We start from the raw sequence: 21,460 nt of genomic DNA, 5'->3' as shown, positions 1-21,460 counted from the left end.
GAGGAAAACCTGCGTAGATTACAAGGACTGTGCTGCCGAGTCTTTTCGCGCCGTCTACTCAGCTGTCTTGGGGCTCCCAGCCTCTTCTTCAACATAAAGTGGCAGATATAAATGTGTCCACCTTGCTCACACAGTGCTGTGTAACTGAGCGCTTTTTCAATGTCCATTGATGGAGGATTTTAGGTCGGCTATACAACATTTTATTTTTCTATTACTCAAGAAAAATATTTCTGCTCATTCAAATATAGTTTGAACTGAACAGGTAGGTTTTACTTTAACTGAGGGCATCTGCATATATAAATCTCACACAGACTGAAGACTTGCGGCTCAACTGGAATTACAGGTTATAATGATTGGCTCTTAACTGGTTAAGATGAAGGCTAAATGAGTAAAAACTTAATCCACAGGACATTTGCATGGCCTTTGTTTTGAATTACACAATATTAATACTTTCAATAAGAATCAAGTGTATTTTGAGGGATAATTACTAGAAACTCAGAGTACATACTCACTTGTCCACAGTGATGCAGATGACGCCGCCGATAGGGACATCTTTTGCTCCTTCTGGAACCAGAATCTTAGCCAAGTAGCATTCCTCAGGGCTCTCAAATCCAACCGTAGCTTTATCAGTTTCAACCTTAAGAAAACAGATTTTTGGTACAAAGTGATTACAGACAATTGACAACAATGAAAACGGGCGGGGACTATCAGAAATACCCTTTACTGCAAAGCTGGTAAATATTGTGGCGTTATGTACCCGTTCCACGAGCAACATCAGGGGGGGAGGGGGTAACAGCCCACAGCCCCAGTTAATGGCCCAAGCGAACCCCCCCGATGTTGCCCATGGAAGGGGCACAAAAGGCCATTACCACCCAGGGTTACCATAGCTGCAAACCGGGGTGCCACACGCGTCCCACTATAGGAAGGAAAATCCTTTACCAACATGGCCACCATGGAAAGCTGAGAGGCAGGTGCATCGGCTTACCTTATTTTGGCTGCAGTGGCACTTACCGCCGCAGCTGAATTAGGGTATGTGAGGGGGGGGGGGGGATTAAAAAGAAAAAAAAATGGGGGGGGGGTAAGATAGATGGCAGAGGGAGTAGGGGGGAGATGGCAGTGGGGAGAGCTGGCCATCAGGCAGTTTGAAATTCTGGCTTGTACCGGCGGTTCAAGTCTGAGTTCCTACCCACTCAATTGGCTGGCTCACCCTCCCGGTGTGCTACTGCTAGTTATTGGACTTCACCAGTCTTATTGGGCCTTGCAGTAGGGGAGGAGATTTCAGATAACTACTTTCATTAACTAACACCTGGGACAATGACATTAGCTGCACTTCCTGCATGGCTTTGCACCTTGAGGCTTTAAATGTCCTGCTCACCTTTTAGGCCTTCCGTCCCCTTTTGTAGAAATTTTTCCTCCTCATGAATGTTCACAAATAATAAATCAGGGTGCAATAATTGTGGTCTCCCTTCCCCAATTTTGAGCACGGCAAAAGGCGGGACTTGGAGCACAGCACACGCTCAAGCTTTTCCAGCACGAGACGACAGTTCCGTTCTCAATTATCAGGACTGTCGATGGCCAAGTCTCTTTCTCTGTAAAAAGTCTCTTGCCTTCGAGGACCTTATGTGTTCAAAATAACAAAAAGTTCCTGTGCAATGGTACATGGGCAATGCCTTTTCACCCCTGGATCCCCTTCTTCCGGGTTCAGAAAATAGTTCTTGGCGATATCAGGACCTTCAGAGTTTAGCTTTCTTGCTTCCGATGGCCTGATAAGATTCAAAATAAATAAACAAAAAGTTCCTTTGATGGTTTACACTTGAGGTGATGTTTCTTCACCCTTGGGTCCCCTTCTTCCGGGCCTCAGACCCCTCTCTAATATCTGCCTCGCTCTGCCGGGTTCACCCTGGCTTGTATTCAAAAAAAGATTTCTCGGTTGCATTCACGTGCTGTTGGGGGTGATGGTTTCTCACCCCTGGATTGCCCTCTTCCAGGCAGCGATCCCTCTCAACTATTTGCCTCCCTCCGCCAGGTTCCCTACTGCTTTCTACACAATCTCCTTTGTGATATTCACGATTCTTAAAACAGTTCACTGTGTACAACCCTCTGCTGGGTTCAATCTTGTCAACATAATGTTCTTTTCACTTTCCTACTTTGTGGGATTCACTTCGCTTAGCTTTACAATCATCTGCCGGTCACAGACTGTACAGAGGAGTTTACTAGACCCCCGTATGACCACTTTGACCCTCTTCTCGCCTGTCCCAAAGCCTTCTGGCAACAGTAGTTTCAACAATCGGGTAATCGCCCAGAGTTTCTCGAGTGAGCACCCACGTGGGGCCTGGCTCATCTGCAGCTGACTTTCCCCTTTCACTGTAACAGTTCTTTATGCTTTCCTCAATCAGCCATTTGCTACTTTTGATCAACACAGTTTGGTTTCTTTATCGGTGCTCCCATAGACTCACCGACTGTGATGAGCCGCTTGGCTTTCTTCATATCGGGAGTCAAGGCCGGTACCACGGTAGCAGGCGTCTCCCTCTGTCCTGCTTTTCAGCGTCGGCACACTCCCGTGTACCGGTGACTACTGTAAAACGCTTGGGCTATCGTTTGCGGTCTCACGATTCCTTCAAAGGGCAAGGTCGCTTCACTCCTTGTCAGCCTTTCCAATCTCATCGCCTTTCTTCTCCTCTTGAACTGCCATGTTTGAATAGTTGTGCCATTGTGCGGTCTGCCTTGCTCGTATTGTGCTCTCACGCTCCACCTTTTATCCCTGTGGGAAAGGGCCGTCAGATGCATGCGATTCTGATCAATTGCCGACTTGCCTGACCCTTGTATTGGGACATGTCAGTTAGACAGCGTGGGTGTTTGTCCATCGATTTCATGGTGTGTGAAAGGGTTTGTATCGGAAAAGGGGGGGGTGGGGGGGTTAGAGTTTGAATATCCTACGGGGAAGGAAGGGGAAAAGGTGCTAGAAGGGTGGATTGTAGGAACGATAGTATTTTGTCATGGTGTTCGGGAAAGAATAACTAGAGGGATGTGGCAAAGAATGTCCAGGAGTATTCAGGTAGGCCGCAGGAAAACAGTGATTCTGGGTTGGATAATTTTTGGGTGCAACTGGGTTTGGGATTTTAGGGAATTGGTTATGTATGGAAGAGTCGCTGGATCCGGCAGGAGATATGTAATGGGAGGAAGCGAGGCAGCAGGTTATAGCCTACAAAATAAATATTCATGGATCTTTTTTTTTCCTCTCCTCCTCCCCCCCTCTCCCCTCCCCGCTCTCCCCCTCCTCTCCCTCTCCCCCCCTCTGTGCCTCTCTCCCCCCACTCTGACTCCCTCTTCCCCCCTTTCCCCCCCTCTCTCTCTCTCTCTCTCTTTTCCTCTCTCTCTCCCCCCTCTCTCTTTCCCCCCCTCTCTCTTTCCCCCCCCCTCTCAGGGTTGGGTCTGAGAGCATTGGCCCTTCCCCAGCCTCCTGAATAAGGGATTCCCGAGACCTGCTTGGGAGAATACCCTCCGGTTTCTCACACTTGCCATGCCTCGTTAGGTCTTACATGCACCTTTATGCTCCCCCACAATAAGACCGTTTCTACAAAAATCCAGAAGGGGCGGGTTGGCACTGCCAGAATGGCGGCAAGTTAAGCAAGGCCATACCAATGGTAAATGAGCAAACAACAAGTAATAGTAACTTGAGTGTTCTACTGAGGCCCTCTTGTTCATTTCACAGAGAGGAGACTATACAAGTGTTTCAGCTAAGAACTATATGCCCATCAACCCAAAGCAAGCTGGCTCGATAAAATTTAGAACTATGAAATTAAAAGAACGAGGATAGTGACTGAGAATTATTACGGGTATTTAAGTTAACGGAACCAGACAGGTTGCATTATGGAATAACTTCCAAAAGATTTCATGCACATTACGCTGGACCAAGGCATCATTGTAGTTTTTCAGAGATTTGTAGGTTGGCAACACGGGCTAAGCTCGAACTTTTCAAAACATTATTTGCTTAAGGTTTCATAGACAAGCGAGGCTCAGATTGGCCAGGAGCTTCTGCAGAACCTGTTTGATTGAAATCTGCTGGCATAAGTGGCCTCTCCTCTCCAATAGTTGCTTCTGTGTCAACTGGTACCTCTAACTCGCATACACTGCTGTGCCATCAGTTAAGTCTATATATTATTGGATTGACAAACCAGACGTGAGGGGATGCATGAGTGCTAATTTCATGGAAGGAAAGGAGGGGCTCAGGATCCAAGTAAGAACCTTTATTAAATTATCATCCATTTTAATATGTGATCAGTACAATATTTGTTGGTAATAACAGTAAGCATTTATTGTTTTTTCCTTGCAACAGCTTTCAGTGATCCCGCCCCCTTACCCCCCCAAAAATAAAAAAAATAAAAAAAATATTACCAGATTATCATTCTCAATTCTTTCCATGGCAGCTTATAACAGTTCTGAAGTGCGCAATTTCTTTTCACACCTTTTCAGGAGGGCACCCCTTCTACTAATGCATTTATATAAAATGCTTTAAGCATACCCTGGATTGAGAGGAGAATCATCCCTCTGACTGCAGACAATATTGCGTCTTATTTTTTTAATGTTTCAATTACACATTCTATTTAGGAAGTTAGTACCTTTTAGTATTTAAAATCAAGGGTTAAGGTAGCATGTGGCCAAATCTGAACATACTCTAAAAGCAGCACAGGTAAACTAAGCGAACACTTTTTCCGAGCCTCTATTACGCTTAGAGGGAGTGTCCTCATGGGAGTAACCTTTGCAATGGTGGCGAGAATCCACTGTGCCCTGGCTGTGCAGAGATCCAAGACTGCAGCTTAACTGGCACTCATCAGGGAAGAAGTGTTAGGGGGAGAGATTGGTGGGAGCTCTTCCCACTAAGAGCCCTGGGGATGAAGATGTGCGATGCCCTGAAGTGCTTAGAAACAGCATAAGGACCACTGCAGTTTCTTTTTGTGACCATATTCTACTTTATAGGGAATATAAGTGGCAGCAATGCCACTTCTCCGCTGGGATTCCCTATCCTCTGTATCCAGGTAGTGATAAGGGATGAAGTTGACTATTGTAAACAATGAACCTCAATTGAGAAAACGTGCATATGCGGCACGGATTTAGCCGTTACTTTAGGTTTAATTGTTGCAAAAAAGATGCTTGCGCCCCATGTACCCTCACACACCAACCAATTGTAACCCAGATAGCACCACTATCCCCCAACATAACCCCAAACGTCACCACAAAATGGTTACACTCCCAACTGTAACTTCACCCTAACCCAACCATAATTTTAACCTTAACCCTTTCTGTGATATTTTAAAATAACTTTTAGATTTTTGCCTTTCAAAAGAAAGGGTTTAAAAAAAAAAAACGTGAAAAAGAATGTTTTCTGAATACAACTGCAGGGTATATTGATCGTGGGAGGGTTTCGTCCTCTGTAATTTGTATATCCTGGCTCACAATATCCGGGTCGGCAATTGCAACAGTCATTCACAGCTTAAGGACATGACGTTACTGGGGTTGAAAAAGAAGAAAAAAAAACAAAGACTCAAGTACAGTTTGTTTCAGGTTTTGTGACTAGCAAAGGCGATTATTTTATTAACAGGTGTCAAGGGCTGTTAAAGAAATTTGTTTTTCAATGAATAGTTGTGTTTCCTTTTAAAGTCATATGAACTAGAAATGGCCCTTTTCCTGAAATCCACATAGTATGCTAAATGTCGGATTTGAAGGTGTTGCTGCTGTGTTTGCCATTGAAATTCCAGAGTCCCTAGCGGTAAAACCCTGGACTTTGAGTGCAACAAGGACAGCGCATGGACTCACTGAAGATCTGGGCGAAGGAGATGGTGTCCAAATTAAAATATGCTTTGAAGTGAGCCAGTTAAAGAAGCATGGGTAGGGCTTAATCCATAAAATTGTGTAAGAGTGCAGATGCCAGCATGCAACATCTCGGTCTCCATGCAAGACAAACAATTTGATGTAATATCTCACCTCTGCAATCAGATCCCCTTCGTTCATTTTCTCTCCTTCCTTTTTCTCCCAGCGAGCTATTGTTCCTGTCTGCATTGTTGGGGAGAGGGCAGGAAGAGTCACCTGGAAAAAGAGAGATTCATCTAAACATACAGTCAATCACAAGCTAGCCTGAATAAGGACATACTATAGCAATATGCATTGTCAAATTAAGTTTACTGCAGCAAATGTGGGTTCAGTCAGCAAGCCAGAAAATCATTAGAAAAATAAATCTGTATTGGTGCAATTCTGCAAATGGAATAACCGCAATTCTTTTCCCGGATGAAAGTCATCTTCAGGGTAGATATTTGCAGGAATTATTCCACCGCAATACGACTCTTACAATTGCATTGTTAAAATATTTAGAAGCTGCAGGATTAACCTAGATCCAAGAGAAATGAACTTTCTTATAGCTCATAAGCCATTCGATGGATGTGCTGTTTAGGTTCAAAATGGAATGGCCCAATGCACTCGTTTTTTATCTTGGCTTTTAATCTTTGATCTAATTTTAATGGTTTTGTATTGTTGAGGGTGTCCTCGCTTCCTTTTCCCCTCTGCTCAGGTGGCCAGGGAAAGGCCATCACTTTTGGATCCCAACCCTGGGGGTGGATATGGGAGAGAAAGAGGACATCTTTAGGCGAGACAATTCACCCCTCTCCCCCGACCCCCATTTCCTTTTCACAAAGCCTTTATATGTTGCCAAACCCTCCCATTTCCTTCCTTTCAAAAGGAATTGCCATTATTATACTATGACAAGGAAGAGATCAACTAAGAGGGCACCTCCTTATTTGAGCAGGTTAAACTCACAACAATCTCCTCTTGTTAATATAGAGGAATATCAGATCCATGATAAGACACAGAAGAAACAACTGGGAATTATACCCCCCTTTCATTCAGCCTTTACCTCTTTTCCACACACAAACTGCCCAACAATAATTTCCCTTTAAGACTGGGACGAGCAGGAGTTAAGCACCCTCCCATTCATTCACACCACTTGGTACTGGGACAAGAAAGAGGACTGTGGAGAATACCATTGGAATGGTCAGCCATGTCCGACTAATAGATTCAACTATGGTCAAGCAAAGGACTTGCAACCTGGTAAGGAGCCAAAACAGGAGACTAGCACAAGCAGAGGAGAAACCCGCCTGGAGAGGCCAACAAAGCTGGCAGACGTGGAGCAGGCTGGAGAGGGGCCGGTGAAAAGGACAGTGTGTTGCAGAGGGGTGAGAGAGAATCCCGGGGCCTGAGCAGGCTTAAAGAGGGTCGAGACACCTGCAATCCCCTGTGCCGCGCGCCCACAGCTGGAGCTGTGAGCATGCCGCAGACCACTGCAGCAAGGTTTGAAGGCAGCAAGCGCTGCTCGCCAGAGCTCCAGAAGAGCACAAGCGGAGCGAGGAGAAGCTTAACAGAAGAAATACGCCCGGAGGAGCAGCCGCACACCTGTGAGTGTGGAGAGGAAACACTCATGCGTGGCTGGGACGCTCTGGGGCTGGAAAGGGGCATATAAAAATGCTGAACGAACTGAAATGTTAATTGTGGTTAGAAACCGAACTGAGGAATTGCTGAATACCAAAAGAGCTGCAAAGTGACTAAGATTGCAACCATAATTATTGAACACTGAATTGAAGGAAAGATATGAAAAGTGTATGCAAATGCAGCACGAATTAAAGCAAAGTGATGAGCACTTACAAGTGACAGCAATTCATGAGCACTTATAAAAAAGTGAAGCAAAAAGAATATTTATGAACTGAGTGTAAAGCAAGTGATGAGCACTATCGGGCAATGTGAAAGCAAGGTGGTCGAAGAGGATGAACACCACGGAGTGAACTGTGTGAAATATATGTGATGAAGTCAAGATACAGCATTGCATGTTTATTGAGGACATAGGTTGAAATTAAGTGGCAACTAATGAATGATACAAGTGCATAACGAGAAAACAGAAATTGGTAACAAAGTGCAAGGGTTATCGATTGTTTGACCTGCAATGTGTGGTTGGTGTGGTCTGACAACTGCGCCTAGACCAAGTGACCCCAACTTGAAATGATTCAAGGAAAGCCAAGATACAGAGGCTGTTTTGTATAACAAGGGTTGAAGTGATTGAAGAAAAGAACAATCTGTATGAATTATTGACAAACCAGGATGGTTACAAAGTTGAACTGCAATTGTTATTGAAAGCCAAGAGATTTGAACAGATTGTAGTTTTGAAGCTGGAAGATAGTGGGGAAGGGAACCCAGAGGCTTTGTGAACTGTGTTGAGAACTTGGAGAATGGACCCCTGAGGACTTTTTATAACTGTATTGAACTCTTGGGGAAGGGGAAGCTGAAAAGCAAGCTAGGAACTGGAAGAATCTCTAAACTTTATTTGAAACACTTTCTTTTGGTGCTGACTTCTCTGCACATTGTATATCTTGTGAGGGCAAATATAGGTGTTGGACACAGGAAGACTTTTGAGCTGAACTTACTGACACAGACTACATAGACTATCCCTAGTTTCTTTGGGCAGGGAAATCCCACCTTAGCGTAAAAGTTAGGTTTTACTCCATCCTGACAAAGAAAATAAACCATTATTTTATTATTTAGAAAAGTGAATCTGTTGTCTACCTTACTTCAGGATGCCTTCACAGTATTCAAATGTTTTTGTATAGCTATGAACATTTATGTAAGGCTAACTTTGTTTAGCCAATTCATAAATAAAAAATAAATGAATTTAAAAATGTTTTAAAACAAATTGTTCCACCCCCTAGGTTTCCCTTAATGTGATGCGTTTACCTCCTTTTGAGCGGAAAAAGGGTTTTGGGAATGTAGGCGTAAGTAGGATATGAATGGATGAGTAGAGGGAGTGTCCAATAGGCATATTGTCTGGCTAATGCAACATTGGTATTTTCCAGGAAAACATTAAAACATTTCAGTGCAGGGATCATAATCGAGTAATTTGGAGCCCAGGGGTTTCTCTAATACCCTGGTTAGCCTGACACCAACACCTAATAGGAACTTTTTCTGACTCTCCAACCCAACGAGGTGCATGCACACATACCTTTGTGACATTAACTCTTGTGTTTGAGAAAGCAGAGCATCTAGAAAACATTTAAACCCAATGGGTTGCATACAATTGACAAAATGTTTATAGCTTCTGTCACTTAGAAGCCCACTATGTAGTAGCTCCTTCTCACTAGGTAATTACATATACCAAGGAGCTCCTTCTCATTAGATCTTTATTGCAATCCCTTCAGGTTGCAGGCCTCGCAAATTCTTTAAAATACCCCTCGACCTGCTGGGTGAGTTCCTTAGTTTACATACTCTACCTGAGAGAAATGCACTCGCCCCATGGCGACGGGTGACAAAACATTTACCAGTGCTTTCTGTAAAATAGTGCATGTCACCATAATCACACTTCTTATTTGGTGCAATGCTGCCACCCAAAAGGCCAGCCACGCACTTTTAAATATCCCCATACTCGCCAGCAAGGTCAAGTACCATGTAAATGGTAGTCGCCCTTAAAATCTCCTTGGCAATGTTATGTTGACTTATACGGCACAATGAGATCGTTTTCATGCTCTCCACGTGTGCCAATGCAAGTGGGCTAGTGTATTTTGTGGTGGAGTGAAAATGTCATTTTAATCAAAAGAAAAAAAAAAAAAAGAAAAATTAATTTAGAAAGACCACCGACACAGCTCAGATCCGCCTTTCTAAATTTAACTGCACGCCCCTAACGCACACGAGTGCAGCGCAGGGGCTGACACGCATGGCCAAGCCGGAGGATGCAGGTGTATTAGATAAGTGTGTGTGTGTATAGAGGGGGAATGTTTTGTCGAATGGAGAGGAAGGGGAGAAGGTAACCAAGTGTTGGTATGGAGGAGAGTTTGTTGAGTGGAAGGGTGGGCAGGTAAGTGTGTGGGTGTTTCTGCGTGTTGGTTTGTATTGGTGAGTGTGCATGTCTGTGAGGGGGTATAGGGGTGGAATGTTTATGGCAGTGTTAGGGTATTGGTTTTTCATGGTGCGGGTGAGTGATTAAAAGGGATATAAGCAAAATATTAAAAGGCTGCACCAAAAATCAGCCGGAAAAAGAAAAACAGCCTTTTTTGCATGCAGCCTTTAATATCCGAGAAGATCACATAGAAGCAAATTAGAGAGTTCAAGAGGGCCCGATTCTTAAAGGGGAACAATTCCAATTACTTCAGGGTTTTGAGTTCTACATGTCCTAGGACATTTTCAGTCACTAATTAGCGTTTTAGAATTTGAGTACTTGCATATAGGATATTTGACGTTACATTCCGGGACGCTGCCCCAATCGCCTGACAAATGCTGCTTGCGGACATGACAGGCAAAAGTCCCAGCTGGGCACAGAGTACAGCGCCTGAGCAGGTTAGATGAAGGTCTATGGTGGATCTCGGCCTGACAACCAACATATGAAGATAGGCTCACATTCCAAGCAGTCCTTTCTCTGAAACAGATGTTCTTGCTTCCCAGAACCATATAGGTTATAGCAATGAGTGGGTTCTCCACTATGCCCCCTTCCCTTATCTGCAAATCATACATATTTGTTGTACATGGGGTAAAATGCATCTATGAGATAGAGACAGACAGTGGCAATGTGAGAAAGTCAAAATTGGGACTTATGTAGGAGTGCAGGGAGAACATCAGGTTGCTTTTACCACCCACCCTACCATCCCAACTAAGAAGCTAATCTCTAAGAGCTCTTACCACCTTAAAACACACACACACACACACACACACACAACAGCGTAGCACTTAATAAGTCAACAATAGACAAACTAGAACTAAGCTCTCCTCTTTAGCTCCATCACATCAGCCGCTAACTAGACCCAAAAGAAAATGCAGTCAATCAGATCTTGGGATCTCTTCTTCGAATAACATACCCTCAAGTGTTTACAGCAAATCCATAGAAAGAAGATCAGGCCCCAGGATCAACCAACCTACGGACAGTTACACAACAGGTGTTACTTCTACACTAAGATGCAAAAAATAAAAATCCACACTGGATGATTCACACCACATCTACGAACCTAGAAAAATAAAAATATGGAGGAAACACTATAACCAATAAGACAGCCTATGCCAAAGACTGATCCGCTGCTACAAAGCAGAAATCCAAAAAGCAAAAGAAACCATGCTAGACCTAAATGTGTCAGTAAGACCCCATCATCCAGAGAAATAACTTTACCAAGTCGTTCACGAGAGGAGAAGCCCAGCAAACACAAAAAACGATCGCCAAACACTGCAGAAATATAAGTAGCAAACATACAGCAGGTAATCAACCCAGCTGTAAGGGAAAGAAGCAACAATCAAATCCCTGGCAACAACAAGCTCTCCGATGGACCATTATCTGAAGAAGACTTAAAAAAGCAAATTTGTGAAACTAAGCAACAAAAGCAGGCTCCCCGAAGGGCCTCTGTTCCCTGGATGTCTACACAGATCTCCACCCAAAATGTAAATGCACAGCGGGAGACCGGAAAGACCCCCACAATCACCAACCTCTCTCAAAATATGCCATACCCGCCAAAATTCCAGAACGGCACATGTACAACCACATTTAGGAGCGTGTGGTCATTAATAACCTGGATTCAGACCTATGAGAGGCCCCAAATTGCCCTTGGTAACCGTCTGGGACAACCTCAAAATATCCACACAAGAAAATACCAACTTAACACTTTTACTTCTTGAAATCTCCACAGCCTTTGACATTGGCAACCAATGTACACAAATCACATCACTCAAAGAAACTGGATAACCACTTTATAAACAGATGTAATCCTTTTCAATGGGCAGGACAGAATCACATGAGTCGCTCCTCAACTCAAACCCACGGACCATAACTTATGGAGTTCAGGGTTCAAGCCTCTTGCTGCTCCTCAACATCTATATGGCCCTATTGATGTACATAATTAAAACATATGGTAGGGATCAAAATCTGTACTCGCCACTAGCCATTGGCTAGGGAAAATTGACTCTTGTCAAGTAGGAAATGGGGTGCTGTGTATATGCTTAGAACAGAGGTGGCAAGTGACTTTATGGCTGGCTAGTAGCTTGTAACTGGAAATGTTACCCTCCAAACTATGGGCTCATTTGGTACAACAATCCAGATGGCAGCCAACTACAAAATGATTTTGAGGAAAACTGCAGCACCACCCTCAACAAATGTACTGCCCAAGAAAGCAAATGGATGACAGATAGCAACCGAAAACTCATCCAGAGAAAAGATATAGTTTTGCCTCACGCTGCCACTAAAACACCACTACATGTCCATGTAAATGAATTTTTCGTGGTTGAAAATGAGTTGCTCTTAAGATGGAATGCTGAGGGGTAGGAAACGTGTTGCATTTGGGGGGTAGGAAATGTGGCGTGCTGAGTGGATTTTGAGGTTAGAAGTGTGTTGCTCCTAGATGGAATTTTGAGGGTAGAAAACGTGAAGTACTTGAATGGATTTTGAGGACAGGAAATGTTGGGATTTGGGGGTGGGAAATGTGACGCACATGGATGGATTTTTGGGGGTGGGAAGATTGCTGCACCAAAATGGATTTTCGGGGGGCGGGGGGGGGGTAGAAATGACATTGCACCCTTTTGCTAGCCTGTCCATTCACGCACATGTTTATGATGATGTCCTGTCCCCAGCACTCTGAAGATCTTAGGGAGAACCAGCCCAATACGCCTGAAATCCTTGAAAGACAGACTTAAAATGCACCAACAAGATGCATTAGGATACGGAAACCAGAAGGACCAATCGCCAACCTATTGACTAACTCCACTAATTTCTCCACCGACCTTACCAGACACAAACTCAAACTAGCCACCTCGAAAGAACTCAACACCTCTAAAACATGCAGCCTCAGGTCAATGCATACATACAATGCAAACAGTTTCCTCTGGACACAAAGCCCTCAATCCTCCAACTAGGTCATACTCAGAAAGCTGCCAAGCACTCAGAGCTAAGGGTACAGCCAATCTGCACCATCAACGCTAAACACCATCTTGCTTCCCCCCTCTCGCCACTAAGCAAAACCCAGCCAATCTCCTTCAGATCTGTCATGCAAATGGCAACAGTGTGCAGTACAAATCCCATCAGTTTAAGAGCTACCTTTCCTGCTATCCCACGATCACTGCCCCTTTTAATACAATGCCACTTGCAGTAAGGTCAAAGGAAATGGTAGAAAGGAACTGCATCACTCTGGCAAGAGCATTAATCCTCTCAAAATAGATTACTGCAACGCCATATTTGCAGGATCATCACCCAGAAATATCAAGAAACTCAAAATCGTGCACAACAACGCTATTAGAGCTGCACTAAATATCCCCAAATCAGATCACATATCTACCTTCAGAAGAAACATTCACTGGTTACCAGTGAAAGACCAGATTAAATTCAAAGTACTCACGCTCGCACATAAAAGCCTATCCAATACTGCCCCACGTTATCTCTCCAGCTTGATAACAAAGACTCAAACTACCAGACCTACCCACACCGCCCATCTCCGGCAACTAACTAAGCCTAGATATAAAAGACAAAAAGCAGGAGGATCAAGCTTCCCCGTCGTGGCAGCTAACTATTGGAATGCTCTGCCTCAGACCATAAGGACGGAACCTGCCTTACTGTCATTCAGCAAAAAACTAAAAACCTGGCTCTTTACACAGGACACCTAGGGACGCCCCTGTACCGACAAGTAACAGGACATGCATCTCCTCTCTATAAATCACCACAAGTTAGGTAACTACACAGCGAACCTGTACCACCGCTCAGCTTCTCCCGTTAACAAATACCTAAGCTTGCCTTATGTATGATCTGCATATCCTGCATCCAAATTCTTAAACCTGCTGCACCCGCAACCGTAACTCTTAAGCCTGCAAAATCATGTAACCACCACCTTCTTAATCTTGCAACTTCTATAAATCTCCTAAGCATGCTTTATTTACGACCTGCATAACTAACCATATTCTTAAGTTGTTCAAATATGTAACCAATTTCTTAAGCTGTTTTTATCACTGAATGCGGCCAGTTGCCTGAGGGTTAGGTGCACAATACAAATGTAATAATAAATAAATAGATGGGCACAATACAAAACCACTTTACATTACAGTCACATAGTGGTGGGATGTGCAGATCAGTGATCCAAACTAGAGATGGGTGTGCTTTGTTTTAAACAAAATGTTTGTCTGATATGGTTCACTCCATTCCAATACAGAAAGAATACTGTCAATGCTTTCCTGCAGCTACACAAATAGCTCAGTTGTTTATATTATTCCATCACTTCCCTGCTCACTGGTATGATAAGCACCCAATCCCTACTTGCATTTTTTGCTGGAATCAGTTTACAATACCTCACTGCACACTCGCAGGGTCAATCCAATCAAAGGCAGGTTCAATTCAGATGGGGTAAAATTTGTATATTTCCCTACTTTTTTGGTAAGCATCCAGTATGTTTTTTTTACCATTATTAAACCCACTAGGATTATTACACTCCAGCCATGGCCTCTAAAAACAAGTCCTGTGGAGATAGGACAAATGTAACCAATTGTGATCCAGGATAGATTCTCCTAAGAATGCGATGAATCTAGTCAACTGTAATTAAAATCCTTGTAATTTGATCAAATGTAAATGTTTTGAGTAATCATAACTCAGAGTTGAAGTAAATCTTTATATTATCACTGAATAATTTAAATGTTTCCTTTTTTCATAGAAATGCATGTGAAAACAAATGTATGCCCCTGATGAAGAGTGATAGAAACTCGAAACGCTTTGGGCCAACCTACATCATTTGTACAAATAAAAAACTGTATATTGAAAATCAATCCCAAAGTTGTCAAGTATAATTTATGGTGCATTTTGCCTTGTATTTAATATGTTATAAATGTCTAAAACATGTATTGCAGAATTACCAGTAAATAGAAGGTTATAATCTGTTTGGATGTTTTCCCCTAGTGTGAGTCCTGAATAGTTAACTATCCTTCGAACTCCAAACGAACCTCTAGGCCTGGGCAACATTGACAGTGTGCAGTGGACGCAGTTTTCCTATTTAGGAAATCACTTGACGGCTTACCTTGTTCAGGAGCGAAGAGTGCTACTTTAGCACGTGGCCCGACCTCCAGGAGCTCCAGCACGGCTTCTGTGGTCTCCACGACCCTCTTGGGTCGCACACGCCTTTTCTTCTTCCGTTCCGGCGGCGTTCTCTGTGTACACGAGTCCCGACCTCGGGCTTAACGTCCGCTCCTGCACGGCTCACTGCTATAGTGTGCTTACCAGTTTTAAATGTCTCACGAACAAGAGGTATGACAAAACAACTAATCTGCATGCAAGTCTTTGGAGTTCCTGTTCCTTTGCACAAACTCCTCGTCCCAGTACCTGGGTGGTTATGGGAGTTGTAGTCCATGGATGACATTGGATCCTCAACTCTAATTTGGTTTTCCATCGGGATTGAAAATAAGGTTATATTAGAAAAAAGGTGTTGGGTATGTGCTTGCACGTCAACGGTTTTTCTAGGGGATCTTACACAAGGGTATACCAGAAACAAAGGGTGCCATATGTGGTCTATGGGCGTTTGAGTCATGGTGGAGTTCTGGCCACAAAGGTTTAGAGCAGAGTTTTCTTTACTTCCTCTACAAGGGGGTAACGTTAAATTGCAATAAGCAATTAAGGTATTTGAAGTCAGCTGGTCTTCATGGGAGAGGGTTACCGCCATGTAATTTGTGATGACTCCACTGGATTTATCACACCTCCAATGACAGGAATCTCCTTCCCATTAAAATGTCCAACCAACTCCAGGAGGTATAATACCTCCCTCTACCATTCAACCTCAGTTAATCATTTCCCACCAGGGATCATGGGCCCCAACATCCCACACCAGGAGGGAGAGGCAGGTAACAAAAAGAGAAGGACTAGGTATAATGAGGATTTCTGGTAAGTGTTCCATTTACCTTCACATCACTCTTCCTTGTCCCAGTACTAACTTTTGAGAAATACCAGAAATAAATGCATGCTATTTCCTGCACAAACACACACCCCGCTGCATCGTAATCCATGCAAATGACGTTTTCAATTGTGAGTAGCCAGGAATGAGACACGGACACAGGTGGAAGGGCAGGGGACTCATGATTTTGGCAATATACATTTTATTAAAGTAAAAAAGGGTTTGAAAAATGCCACTCTATCCCTAATCTAAGAGGCATTTCCCTAACTAAAAACAAAACCAAGGGTCTGTCCGTGATGTCCAAAGCAAAATGTCCTGTGTCCAAAGTACTATTCTGGCACTCACATTCTAAAAATCAAATCTAAGGTGAAAAGGGTTGTTGGCCCTGAAAGGGATAAAATTGTTCAAAAATGAAATGCACAACTCACCTCAACACAAAGGTTCCAGAAGGAGAAAGGTCAGTTGCTGAGGGTGGTTTCCTTTCCCTGGATTTATCTGCACTTTCCTTTACAGTTTTAAATGAGGTCACTTCCTTGGGTTTATTTTGATCAATAACACAACTGGTATAAACAAAAACACTTGCCTGTTAATCCGATTCTTGGTAGGATGCCTGGTGTACTCTCCTGCCAGGTGTTCCACCCCCGCCCCCTTACATAAACTACACCCAGTCCTGATGTATCTTTCTGAGGATCTCCTCATGTGATAAACTTTACACACTGTTCAACTGGGCATTGCCTGGTATACTCTTACCAGGGATTTCTTATGTTAACACACTTGCAACTCGAATCTTCCTGGTATACTCTCCTACCAGGGCTTTGCTCATATAATTAATTTCACACATTTGTAGACTGGACAGTCTCTTACATTTGTTCCATTTTGAATTTAAGAAATATGGACTCTCATTTTTTCTGATATGCTTTGTTTACTTTTTGCCTTCAGTAGTACTACCAAAATGCCCCACGGTCCCCGCTTCCCTTAGGTGGACTCACCAGCTCTCTTTTTAAAGTGTGTCAGGCTTTCTGCTGCAAGCCTGCAGCGGATCTTCGGTGTCCCGTTTTCTCTTTCTCGGTTCACTACCTCTGCTCTGTGGATCCTGTGCCCTTCACAGTTCCCGCTTGTCTGCGATGGGTTTCTCTCACCCCGAGCAGAGTGGAGGCTGTCGCTCTTTACCTGCGCACACCAGGAAGCCTGCCTTCCTGTTCTGGCGTCCTCACAGCTTATCGTCCCACGCAGTCTGCTCTCCGTGGTTCCACTGCAAGCCTTGCAGCACCCCAGCAGGCCCTCAGTCAGCCTTGAGAGGTCAAGGACCTCTCAAGCCAGCATCTCTCTTCTGTCAGCTGGTTTAAATGTCCCGGCACACAGAAGTCACTTGCAACAACTAGAGCACTGCTTCTGTTCCTGCCCTTCATTGATCATCATTACTGAGCCCACTTTCTTTATTACAGGACTTTTGTTATTTGGGAAAAGGAAAGCCAGTTCTTGATGGTTTGTATGCAGAGTTTGGGAAAATATTCTGAGTAGTCTTGAAAGGCAAGTTTGGTTTTAATGACTTGTATGGAAAAGCATTTGCAGTAACCTTCATAGTGGGTTGAGGGAAGGTATGATATTGCAGCATGGAGAATGGTATCCTCAAAAGGAAAAAGGGGGATACCACATCTTGTTCGATTAAGTCAGGTCTCTCCCCCATGGGTCGCCTACTCCCATGCGATCGTCCCTCATATAGCCGCCCTCAGGGTCAGGTGGCGGCTGCTGTCCCATGGCCACATGGGGAGTAGTCACAGCTGGGAAAGGAGTGAAGACACCATTGGATTCATCACACAATCCGTTGGCGAAGGGAAACCACCAATGCCTTCCTACCAGCCCCGGAGGCCCTATATGTGACAAACAAATGACAGTGCTCTTTATGTACAGGAGCGCCGCCCTGCAGGGAACCTGAGTATGCCACCTTTTTATCCTCTGGGAAGGAGCAATTTGGATCAAAAGCTATTGGCACAATGTCCCGAGACCTGTGGAATTTTGATGTTAGGCTTGGCAGAAAACCAGGATCACATCGAAGTATGAGGCCTGTGAAGCCTTTGGGAGGACTAATAAAAAGCCACTTTACATACAAAAGCACCGATTTTTCCCCCAACATGCGCGCAGATGAGAAATTTCACATCAACCTCTTCCAATGGCCCCTGGAGAAATGTCAATACCAGCGGTAGATCCAAGAGGGCATCCCAAAGTAATCCACTGTCTTCGAAAGAGCAAAGCTCTTCGACAATCACCCTACAAGGTTGTCACCTTCAGAGATATCCCCCAGGGCTCTCGAAATCCTCCACAGACACACATTTAGCTCTCACTGTAGACGCATGCCTTTCTCAAAACCATCTGACAAAAATTGCAATGCAGCCGTTGCGTCAAAGGACATGGCGACCCCATACACACACACACACACACACACACACACACACCCGAGAACACAAACTGGTTTCAGTGCTGACGGTAGCACTTCAGAGTCACTGGTCTACTTCATTTCTAAAGGAGGTGAGCAAAAGAGCAAAGCATACATTTTGCCAGACTCTCCTTTCAATTTCCAAAACAAACCATCTCACCGAGTTGGTCCCTAACCACCAATTGAGGACCTCAGTGGGAATGGGTACCATGGCAGGACCCATAATGGAGCCACAGCCAAACTCATCACAATCTCTGGGGCCAATCTGGCACACCATGAACAGCTCAGACTTGCCCGCTAGAAGCTACAACACTGCTAGACAAAAAAGGGATGGGAGAAAATGCATACAGCAGACCCCATCCCGGCCACTCCAAGGACAACGAATACAATCCCTGCCCCCCTTCCAGTTGCTCAACGCCTGACGAGTTAGATCTCCAAGAGTTGTTCCATACCCCATGCCACTGGCATCTGTGATAAGAGGTATTGGCACTGGTCGCACCATCGAAAAATCCACCCTTGGAGTGCCCAAATCCACCTACCAGAGAAAACTGTACTTCAGGTCCTGGGACAGGCAGGAGCGTCCAAATCCTGGGAACCCAGACAACATCTGTTAAGAGGTCCCACCAGGGACTTCATGTGCAACCATGGCTAGGGTACCTAAAACACACAAGTTACCATATATAACCAACATCCTGGTCGATGCAACAACCCATGAAGACGAACATCTTGATTTGACAGGAGTAAGATCCCTTGCCACGTCTATCTGAAATTGCGCCCCAACAAATGCAAGCTCAAGCGATGGCACAAGACGAGTTGGTAGAGAGCATGTAGACTGCATCACTTTTTCTAAGAGAGCCTATGAGGGAGCCTTCACCAACCAATCAGACAGGAAGGAAAAACCTAAACTCCGAAGCCACCACCGTGGGCAAGACCACCATAAACTCCTTCAGGGGCGACCGTAGACCAAATGGGCGAGCCTGCAAGTGAAAATGATGCCTCCCCACTGCAAACATCACCTGCGGATCTTTTGCGTATGTATTCTGCAGGTCTATCGAGACCATGATGTCCCCTCTCTACACAAGAGGAATCATTCTCTGAAGCATCTTAATACTGAAGGGAAGTTTGGATACAGAATTGTTAATCACCAAGCGGATTTTGTCCAATTGTAGCCCTCAAAGCACAGCAGCGAGAGGACATGAAAAGATTTGCTGAGGTTGGATGGTGAAGGGCGGTATACCGCCTTGAGGGGGTGGTGGGACATTTAGAATGGAAGATTTCCATCAAATGGAGGTTGGGGCTCAAAAGTAAATACTTGAACAATGTAGGGGGACACAATAGCTCCTTCATGCGTTCTGTTAGATCACAAATTCTTTAAGCATGCCCGTTTATGATCTGCATTTCATGTAAACACTTCCTTAAGTCAAACCTGTAACCAATCTCTTAAGTTGATGTCTCTTTAACCATGTTCTGAAGATTGGTGCGCCCAGATGCCCAAGGGTTAGGCGCGCCTTACAAATGTAATAATAAATAAATACAAACGACACTCCTTACATCCTTGCTGGTTGTCAGTGTGCAAGAGCTAGGTACCTGGCACTCAACCAGTGGTTGCCTCTGGTGGGGTGGGTAGACTGTACCCGAACCTTAACCTTTTGGGGTGTTGAGAACAAACCATCAATGCATTCTGCTTGGATCACTGCTTATGCCTCCCCCTTTTTCAGAGGAGGTGGTTTATGTGCCCTTACTCGTCTGGAAAAGGCTTGCTGCAAGTTCCTTTGCTTCCCAGCCGCGCGATTTGAAGGGACACTGCGGTGAAGTCAGTGCCCATAATGCCCATTTGCCCCAGAGGGCGTGTACTCTTGACTCAACCTCTGCTGGCATCAGTGCCTTGACTACCGTTACTCTGCAAGAAGTGGTGTCTGCCACTCAATGACTGTGTGCCCTCTCCCTTCCTTCAGACTCACCCTCTGATGCGGTGGCAGGCAGTACCACCTCCGCCCCAGTGCTGTCCAGAGCCCACCTGTTGCTCCCCATGGCTGCGCCCCCTTCGGCCCCCTGGCGAAGGGTCCCCGAGTGAATCGAGTAGCGGGCAAGCCGTGATGATATCGGCGGAGCCGTGCAGAGGGGAACCCCCTGGGGGGCGTGCAGCGAAGACAGGCCCGAAGGCGGAGGCACAGGCGCAGCATAGTTCAATAGGGAGAGTGTCCACTGCGAGAAAGCACCTCTCCTTCCCAGATGACCTCCCCGGCTCCTCAGATCCAATTCCTGCTTGCCTTTTGCGACAGGCAGCTCCAAGGGACAGGCTGGCGTAAAGTGAGGCCGGTGCACCGAAACCCAATACCCGCAGCCGCCAACTGTCGCAAAAGTACGTCGGGATGAGGCAAACCTAAAACATAAAAGAAGGACTAGAATGACACATTCCTCGGGCATGAACGTGAGTGGGCGGCAACATCATGAACAGCAGTAGCGTTGGCAACAGTTTGGGCTTTTGTGTAGGCATGGTAAAGGCACTTGCCAGGCACAGCTGTAGTGGTATTAACTACTCATTGTTGGTAGCAGGTGCAAAATGATGTGAGTACCTGGGCATCTCACAACTGTGAGCTTATGTACAAAAAAAGGTTTCTTATTAAGCAGATGTGTCATTGCACACGCATTATGCAATATGAGTGATAAACAAACACATATGGTACCAGCAGCAATATGCTAGTTCTGAGCCCAATCAGAAGAGAGTTTCAAGGGCCGAGCAATCACAGGCCATGGGCTTCACACTGCACCTTGGTCCCCGCATCTGTGGGGTCAAATGTCTCACCGAGCAGGTTGTGGGGTGCGCGCCCGAAACTGCTCCAAGCAAGCAGGTTGACTTGTGTAGCACCACTGTGCGCTGAATCATCTAGGCTTTACATAGCTCTCAACCATTTGAGTTGCAAAGGCGGATGAAATCACCCGATTTTGTTTTTGGCGGGTGAGACGCCCATTGAAATGAATGGGAGTGCTGGAGGCTTGGCGGGTGAGTCAGCCTTTTACAAGGCGGGTGACACCCGCCAAAAGCGTGTGAGTTGAGAGCTATGGCTTTACTGTGCAGAGCAGTCTCCTCTGCCACTTTATGGGTTCT

The 21,460-nt window shown here is 44.9% G+C and overlaps 1 protein-coding gene across 2 annotated transcripts in view; it reads right to left on the bottom strand.

Annotated features, from left to right (window-relative positions):
• The window catches only part of DLAT (dihydrolipoamide S-acetyltransferase), a 328,535-nt gene extending 307,794 nt beyond the window's left edge, over positions 1-20,741 (bottom strand). Inside the window, exons 1-3 of one of the 2 annotated variants that reach the window (XM_069614289.1) lie at positions 20,313-20,741; positions 5,983-6,084; positions 513-637 (exon numbers count right to left, since the gene is read on the bottom strand). In XM_069614289.1, coding sequence (XP_069470390.1) covers positions 513-637; positions 5,983-6,084; positions 20,313-20,534 — 449 coding nt within the window. In that variant the 5' untranslated portion in view covers positions 20,535-20,741. The remainder of the gene's footprint in view (positions 1-512; positions 638-5,982; positions 6,085-20,312) is intronic. The other variant, XM_069614290.1, reaches the window with a different exon arrangement.
• Between the last annotated feature and the right edge of the window lie 719 nt (positions 20,742-21,460).

Source organism: Ambystoma mexicanum, chromosome 9, assembly GCF_040938575.1.
Source record: "Ambystoma mexicanum isolate Mex_15411 chromosome 9, UKY_AmexF1_1, whole genome shotgun sequence".
Taxonomy (NCBI): Eukaryota; Metazoa; Chordata; class Amphibia; order Caudata; family Ambystomatidae; genus Ambystoma; species Ambystoma mexicanum.
Note: the sequence above shows the minus strand (reverse complement) of the source record. Positions and strands in the feature narration are given on the sequence as shown.